Source organism: Rhincodon typus, chromosome 7, assembly GCF_021869965.1.
Source record: "Rhincodon typus isolate 14 chromosome 7, sRhiTyp1.1, whole genome shotgun sequence".
Classification (NCBI taxonomy): domain Eukaryota; kingdom Metazoa; phylum Chordata; class Chondrichthyes; order Orectolobiformes; family Rhincodontidae; genus Rhincodon; species Rhincodon typus.
In genome coordinates, this window is record NC_063338.1 from 95,150,409 (window position 1) to 95,159,417 (window position 9,009).

A 9,009-nucleotide genomic window follows, 5' to 3' on the forward strand; every position below is an offset into this window, starting at 1 on the left:
CTTAGCTGTCTTCTGGGCAATAAATGCTGGCACATGCCATGAACAAATGAAAAATTCCATTCCCCAGCTGCAGCAGCACCTTCAATTTCAATCCACCCAGTGAGCAGAGGGAAGACAGCTCCTACATTAACAGGTCCATGCAGCGACTCATGCAACTCAACTGGCTGCACATGTCTCGAGGTTGCATCCACATCCTGTTGTCTTTGAAGAGGAAGGACATTGTGTCTGCCAGTATGCTTGAGATCTCCATGTCTAGTGCATTTTAAGTCTTGGAAATAATATTTTAATCCAACTTGATAAACTCTCTTTGACATTTTTGATTATTGTTATCATGCCTCAGGGATGGAAGTGGCGGAGGGGGATGTCAAATATTATTCAACTAATGAATCAAGTTTGCTCACAAAACTCAAAAGAAGCACATACTAAATTTGTACTATGGTCAAGTTAGGAGGTGCACACAAAATTTTTTCTTCATCATGGGATGAGGGCATCACTGGCCATGCAGTTAAGAGTCAACCATGTTGTTGTGGGTCACATGTAGCCCACATCAGGTAAGGAGGGCAGTTTCCTTCCCTAAAAGGACATTAGTGAACCAGTTGGGCTTTTCCTGACAATTGGCAATGGATTCATGGTCATCATTAGATTCTTAATTCCAGGTATTTATTGAATTCAAATTCCACCATCAGGTCTCCAGAACGTTATGTGGGTCTCTGGATTAACAGTCCAGCAATAATACCACTAAGCCATCGCCTCCCCATGATGTAAGACTAATTTATGTAAGACTACGTAAAGATCAGGTCCAAAGTTATCCTTCACGAACTGGTTTCCCAGATCAGAAGTGTAATTTTACATGTGATCAAAACTGAGTGTTTGCGTATAGTTTCCCCAGGGAGAGAGAAGAAGTGCATCCTTCTGTTTCATACAATGCCCACACAGGCATTTTGCGGTAGGGGTCAAAGGAATGACCTTTTGCTAGCCCAAAGACATGGAGGTTAATTGTAGTTGTGCTTTTGCTACCTGCTGACCTACCTATTCCAGTGCTCTCCTGGTATAACTTTAAATCTTCCTCTACATGCATCAACTCACCTCCTAATTCTCAACCATGCCCCATTCACCTGCTATATCTATATTTGTAGGTCTACACTGGCTCTCAATCCAGCAAAACTTGTTCATGTGTTTTAGAATATGTAGCTTCATAAATCAGAGTTTAAACCGTAGAAGTTAGGGTAAATGCAACACAAACAAGCTGGGAGAATACTTTTCTTAAAATTCACTCGTGGGACATGGGTGTCACTGGCTGGCCCAGTATTTAATCGCTCCTCATAGCTGCCCTTGAGACATGGAGGTGAGCTGTCTTCTTGAACTGCTGCAGTCCATTTGCTGTTGGTTGACCCACAATGCCATTAAAGAGGGAATTCCAGGATTTTTATCCAGCGACACTGAAGGAATGGTGATACATTTCCAAGTCAGGACGGTGAATCACTTGACAGATAGCTTGCAGAGGCTGTCCTTGTCCTTCCAGATGGAAGTCGTAATGAGGTTGGAAGTTCTGTCTAAGGATCTTTGGTAAATTTCTGCAGTGCATCTTTTGGATGGTATACACTGCCACTGCTACTGAGTGTCAGTGGTGACTGTGCTTTAAAATGCCAGGACATAAGAGATAGAGTGAGTAGAGAAACTTAAAACAATAGTTGACCTAACTGATAAACAGAAAAAGGAAATGGAAACAGTAAAATATGGTAAGGAAACTGGACCTTCAGTTTTTCAGGAATGACAACTGAACCCAAGTCTCAGAAACTAAAACCTCTGGATAGGCTGAAACTGCTTGAAGCTATATAAAAGGGATTCAAAACCATTTAAGCTCAGTAGTTGCAGCTATAAGCTCACTGAAAAAAGACAAAGTAAAATGACAGATAGACTTGCCCTCTGAGCAGAGTAAAAAAACACTGACCTCATCATTTATCATATGGAGTGCAGGCAAGGTTAAATCTCAGTTTGAATTTTTTGATGAAACAGCGGTCAGAAGATTGAACAATGTGAAACTAGTGGAAGAAAGTACACTGATCTTTAAACTCTTGTGGCAGAGAATGAAATCAGCCAAACAATAGATTAGTTCAGAAGTATTGTAAAAGTAACCCAAACAAGGGACTAAAGAGAAGTTATATCAAATTCTTACTTCAGATTGGCTGGATCAGGGAGAATTAGAAAGTTTCCAGAGGACTGAGGCATATTTATGGGTATAAGTAATTTTAAATTGATGTGTCTTAGAAGAGAATTCTTGGGGGAAATAACAAGTAAAACTGAGTGCATAAAATACATAGTTATAACCTAAATCATCAACACTCCTGGTTTTGTTTATTTTGTTTTCGTAAATGGTGAGAGGTTCGGAAGAGTGGGTGTCCAAAAGAATCTGGGTGTCCTTGTTCACAAGTCCCTAAAAGCTAGCATGCAGATGCAACAAGCAACTCAGAAGTAGTATGACGGCCTTTATCGAAAAGGGATTAAAGTACAAGGTAAAGGCTTCCAGCAACTGTATAGAGGCTGGTGAGAACACATCTGAAAGAGTTAGTCTTGGAGTGATACAGCACAGAAACAGACCCTTTGTTCCAACACGTCTGCACTGACCAGACATCCCTATCTGTAGTTTTGATTTCCTTAACTAAGGAAAGACACACTAGCCACAAAGGGAATGGAGGTTCACTAGAATAACCTCTGAGAAAAGATGATTGTTTTGAGGAGGCAAGGGGGAAAACTGGGCCTGTGTTGTGAGTTTGAAAGAGGAAATAGTGATTTCATTGAAATTTGCAAAATTCTTACCACTGACACAGATGTAAATAAGACATAACCCCTGCCTTCAGGAGGATCCAAACTAGAGGGCGCAATGTCAGAATAAGGGAAAGGCCACTTAAAACTGAAATGCAGATGAAGTTCTTCACTTAGAAACTGCTCACTGAGCAATTTCAAGAGAGAAATTGATAAAATTTTGAATAACAATGAAATGGCCTTACAAAGTTGGGACTGTGTTCAAGATAATCATGACTTTAAATGAAACAATTAAGTGAAGCATGGATTTCCTTTAAGGTCAGAGTTGGGTTCCACAGGACAAATTTTGCCTGGAAAAGCTAATGTAAGATTTGAATTACTGCACCATTCATGGACATTCCCATCTGAACTAACTCGCAAATCAAAACAATGAAAGTTCCAGAGAAGAAAGCAGGCTTCTGGTTTGCAGAAAAGTCTTTAAAGAAGTTTACAGTACACCACAGGTACTAATCACCTCTCTCTAATGAGAAAACAGGCCTATGGTCTAATAGGGCTATGGTGACCTTTAGCTTGAGCACTAATAATTGTGCAGGTACAGTATCTAAACTTGTAAATTATTGTAAAATAAAATGAATAAGCCCCCATCAGCTCCTCTGTACATGTACAACTAGCAGAGATTTTGTTTCAAAAGAAAAATTAAGACAAAAACTACTTCAGTACCAGAGCAGAGAACAATTCTTTTAAGAAAGAAAAATGAACTTCCACTTCAAGGCACAAACAAAATGACATCAACTCTGGCAGGACAATCAGGGGAGTCACAGATGACATGATGATGCCATTCACCCATAATAACACAAAGGTCACAATGAAGCAAGAGGTGAGCGGGAAATAACAGTAGTCAAAATGAGGAATGGCATTTTAAATGGAGAAAGAGGACAAAAAAAATTGAAGACAGGAGTCTTAAAACAAGGACTCCCCATATGGGAATAGTGCAGTAAAGTTGCATAGACCATAAGACCACAAGATATAGGAGCAAAGTTAGGCCATACAGGCCATTAAGCCGGCTCTGCAAGTCAATCATGGCTGATGTGTTTCTCAAACCCATTCTCCTGCTTTCTCCCCGTTATCCTTGATCCCCTACCAAGCAAGAACCTAGCTCTGCCTTAAATACACTCAATGAATTGGCCTCCACAGCCCTCTGCAGCAAAGAATTCCACAGATTAACTACCCTCTGGCTGAAGAAATTCCTCCTCATCTCAGTTCTAAAGGGCCGTCCCTTCACTGAGGCTGTGCTCTTGGGTCCTAGTCTGTCCTACTAACGGAAACATCTTCTCCACACCCACTCTATCTAGGCCTCTCAGTATTCTGTAAATTTCAATCAGATCACCCTCATCCTTCCAAACTCCATCGAGTACAGAACCAGAGTCCTCAACCACTCCTCATATGACGAGCCCTTCATCCTCAGGATCATTCTTGTAAACTTCCTCTGGACCCCCTCCAACACCAGCACATCCTTCCTTAAATACGAAGCCTAAAACTGCTCACAACGTTCCAAATTCGGTCTGACCAGGGCCTTTTACAGCCTCAGCAGTATATCTCAGCTCTTGGATTCTAGGCCTCTTGAAATGAATGCTAACGTTGCATTAAACTTCCTAAACTAAACCTATCTGTTAACATTAAGACAATTCTGAACTCGGACTCCCAATCCCTTTGTGCTTCAGATTTCAGAAGCCTTTCCCCATTTACAAAATAAGTCTAGTTTCTTTCCTTCCTAAACAGCAGTTACTTTTGCCATTTTCCAGTCCTCTAGGACCCTCCATGACTCTAGCAATTCCAGAAAGACTACCAACAATGCCTCTAAAATCTCCTCTGCTATCTCCTCCAGAAGTTGTTGGTTGGTTTGCCAAGCTAACTGGTTTTCATACAAACGTTTCGTCTCCCTTCTAGGTGACGTCTTCAGTGCTGTATAGCCTCAGTTGAAGCGCTGTTGTTCTGTCCTGCTCTGAATTTATATGATCTGGTCTGTCACGTGGGCAGTCGTTTCCAGTTTTGTACTGTAGTGGTACATGACAGACCGGACCATATAAATTCAGAGCAGGACAGAACAACAGCGCTTTGAGGCTAGACAGCACTGAAGACGTCACCTAGATGGGAGACGAAACGTTTGTACTATAACCAGTCAGCTTGGTAAACCAACCACAACCTGAGCTACAGATCTTCGTTAAAACATTAATCTCCTTCAGAACTCTGGGATGTAGTCCATCTTGTCCAGGGTGATTTATCTACCTTCAGACCTTTCAGCTTCCCCAACATTTTCTCCTTCGTGACAGCCCCAACACTCAGCCCTGCCCCCGACTCTTTTCAAGTTCTGGTATGCCGCTGGTGTCTTCCACTGTGAAAACTATTGCAAAGTGCCTATTCAGTTCCTCTGCCATTTCTTTGCTCCCCATTATGACTTCTCCAGCCTTATTTTCCAGCAGTCCAATGTCGACTCTTGCTTCTCTCCTATCTTTTATATATGTAAAAAAACTCTTGCAATCTTCTTTAATATTGCTACCTATCTTACCCTCAAATTTCATCTTCTCCCCCATTTATTGCTTTTTCTAAGTCACCCTCTGCTGATTTTTAAAAGGCTTTCCACTAATCTTCAGCACATTGTATGCTCTTTGCTTTGAATACTGCCCCCCGACTTCCCTTATCAGCCATGGTTGCCTCATTGTCCCCTTAGTATGTTTCTCCTTCCTTAGCAAGGATTTACATGCCTCCCAAATTGCCCACAAAATGCCCTGCCATTGCTGCTCCACCATCTTCCCTGCTAGGCTCCCCTTCCAATCAACTCTGGTCAGCTCCTCCCTCATGTCTTTGCAGTTACCTTTACTCAATTGTAATACCATTACATCTGATTCCAGCTTCTTCCTCTCAAATTTGCGGGGTGAATTCTATCATGTTATGGTGACTGCCTCCTAGGGGGTCCCTTCACCTTAAGCTTCCTAATCAAGTCTGCCTCATAAACATCGCCAAAACCAGAACTGCCTCTTGCCTAATGTGCTCTAGCACAAACTGCTCCAAAATAAAAACCATCGCATTGCCGTTCCATTAATTCTTTTTCTTGAGATTCACTATCAACCTGATTTTCCCCAGTCTACCTACAAATTGAAGTCCCCCCCAAGTGATTGTAATAGTGCCTTTTCCATCTCCTGATTTATTTTCTGCCCCTAAGAAGCCTAAACATAACGCCCATCAGGGAGTTTCCTCGTTTGCGGTTCCCAACTGTACCCACACAGATTCTACACCTTCCAACTCTACATCATTTCCTGCTATCGATCTAATTTCATTTCTTAATAACAAGGCAACCCCGATCCCCCTGCCTATTCTTTTAATATGATGTGTATCCATGGATATTTAGTTCCCAGCCCTGATCCTCTTACAGTAACATCTCTGTGATGCCCACAACACCATACCTGCCAATTTCAATTTGTGCTACAAGCTCATTTACCTTGAACTATATACCACGTGCATTTAAGTACAGCACCCTCAGTCCTGAGGAGTTCTGAGGAAGGGTCACCGGACCCGAAACGTTAACTCTGTTTTCTCCTTCACAGATGCTGCCAGACCTGCTGAGCTTTTCCAGCAACTTTGTTTTTGACCTTCAGTCCTGCATTGACTGCCCCCCTTCTCATAGTTGTCCCCTAGTCTGCTGTGCCTGAAGTTAGATTCCTGAGCCTTTCCATACTCTGTGGCCTATTACTTGCTCTGGAAACTTTAACTTCTGAGTCCTTCCCCCTTTAACTTTCTCCATAATTTTGTGAACACCTCCCCACCTACACTATTTAGTTTAAAGCCCTATCCATAGCACCTGTTCTGCATTTTGCCAGGACTCTGCTCCTTGATTCAGGTGGAACTCATCCCATCAGAACAGCTGGATGAACACAGCAGACCAAGCAGCATCATAGGAGCAGAAAGGCTGACGTTTCGGGCCTAGACCCTTCATCAGAAAACCATCTGCAGTTCCTACTATCCCCATCAGAACAGCTCCCTTCTTCGCCATACTGATGGAGATAGATGATTAGCCATGATCTAATTAATGGCGAAGCAGGTTCAAAGGGCCGAAATGTCTTATTCCTGCTCCTATTTCTACGCTTCATCCTGTGTACTGACAGGATAGGTCTCTCTGCTCCATTGCTACAGACCAAGTTAATGTACCTGGGGGGTTGGTAGCTTCCTCCATCTTCTCGCCCTGTTGGACGGTTTGGATGATGTTCTGTCCGTCCTGCTCTTTGCCATTTTCTGACCGTTCCTCGGTAGACGCCACAGTGACCTCCAGGGTCACAGTCTGGCACGTCACCTTCCGGTTGGCCTCCACCCGGGGATCAGCACCCTGTCCAGCATCGACCACGAGTTGAGCCATGTCGTTCCCAAAGCACCCGCTGCCTTGGACACCAGGAGGCTCACCACGCAGCTCGATAATGCCGTGCAGCGTGTAGTCTGGCTCTTCGGCAAATTCTGTGAAGATGCCAGCATTGTCTGCTACGCCCCCTCCCTGCTCTTCCATCCTGGCTCTGATCTGTCGCAACTCCTCGGAAACAAAATCTGCCAAAACACAGAAAACAAGTCTGTCCGCTGGGAGTAATTCAAGAGAAACTATTTCTTGCGGCAGGGGTGGGTGTCAAGAACCAGAGTGACACAGATTGAAGAGATTTGGGGGTGGGGATATGGAGATCTGGGTCTCACAGCAAGACCTGAACTGGAGTGCACTGCCTGAAAGGGGATAATTGGATAAGTACTTAAAAGGGGAAAGGGAGTAGGAACAACTGGATAACTTTTACTTGATTAGTAAGGCGATCAAGGCAGGAGAACGGGGTTGAGAAACATATCAGCCATGATCAAATGGTGGAGCAGACTCGATGGACAATATGTCACTCAGACAGCACATTCCAGATCCCAACCACTCACTGCTAGAAATGCTTTTCCTCCTGTTACATTTGATTCTTTGGTCAGTGGGAGCAGACGAGGGAAGGTTTCTGTGGAAGTGAGGGGGCTTGGGAATAAAGGAGGAGCTGATGGATGTGAGGGCAGGGGAGGACAAGGCGGGTTTGGGGTGGGTGCAGATTAGGTGAGTCAGCCCTCACTTGAGGGTTTGGGATGATGGGAAGTAAGAGGAGTGGGTAGGGGGATATGCTTTGGTCAAGGGAAGTTGGATTTTGGAAGTGGGAGGAGGGACAGGGAGGTGTAGGAGTTGGAGAGTAGAATGGAGGGCAGTGGCGTTTTGTTTCAGGGAATTGGGACAAGGTGAGTTTGAGGTGATGACAGGGTTGGTCAGGGCCTGGAAAGGATGGGGATTGGATTGTGGGTGATGGAGGGGGGTGGAATGGTGGGGGGGGAGGGGGGGGGGGGACAGAGTTACAAGGGCAGGTGGTCTTTGTGTGGCTGGTTTAGGGGCTGGGGAGGTGGCATAGGAATGAGGTGGAGTTGGGGGAAAGAGGTGAGGAGACTTGGAAAACGGGGACACGGGGGTTGCATTTGGAGTGTGAATGGTGTCAGGGATGGAGGAGAGGGTGAGGATGGAGGCTGGGACATTAGATGTAAGAGGACGAGAGGGGAATGGGGATTAGGTCTGGTGTTATGACAAGGAGGTGGGGATCTGAAGGACTGCACGTGAGAGTGTGGAAGGGAGCTTACGGGTGTGGAGGTTGATGGGAAGAAGGAGGGGGAATTGGAAGGGATTAGAGATGTGGTGGATGTTGCAAGTGTGGTTTGGGTGTGGAGGGTCTGGAAAGGTTTGAGGGACTGGGGATAGTAGCAGTTCAGGATGGGTTGTATGTTTTTAGAGCATAGGTGTAGGGGAGTGAGGTAGTGATTCAGGATGTGGTGAGGGTCAGATGGAGCTGAGGGTTGGAAAAGGGTTTTTATTGATGATCTAAAGGGAGTAGGGGGCTGTGGGGAAGGGGGTGGTTTGGGCAGTGAGGTGGGTTATTTGTAGAGGGGGAAAATATGAGGGGTTACATATGATCGAGGGGTGGGATATTGTAGGGGTGGGATATTGTAGGGGTGGGATATTGTAGGGGTGGGAGAGGGTAGGGGGGGGGGATTGTGGGGGGGGGATATTGTGGGGGGGGGGGATATGGTAGGGCCGGGAAAGGATCTTCTGCAAGGGGGTAATGTTGCGTGAAGGAGGGGGAGAAGGGGAGAAAGGGGGAGAGAGAGAAGTGGGGAAGGGGGTCAGAAGGGGGGTGGAGGGGAGGGGAG

At 44.9% G+C, this 9,009-nt stretch overlaps 1 protein-coding gene across 1 annotated transcript in view; it reads right to left on the minus strand.

Moving 5' to 3' along the window:
- Positions 1 to 7,895, minus strand: part of znf142 (zinc finger protein 142) — a 34,561-nt gene extending 26,666 nt beyond the window's left edge. Inside the window, exons 1-2 of the mRNA XM_020522696.2 lie at positions 7,717 to 7,895; positions 6,967 to 7,353 (exon numbers count right to left, since the gene is read on the minus strand). Of these exons, the coding sequence (XP_020378285.2) occupies positions 6,967 to 7,315 (349 nt within the window). The 5' untranslated portion in view covers positions 7,316 to 7,353; positions 7,717 to 7,895. The remainder of the gene's footprint in view (positions 1 to 6,966; positions 7,354 to 7,716) is intronic.
- Between the last annotated feature and the right edge of the window lie 1,114 nt (positions 7,896 to 9,009).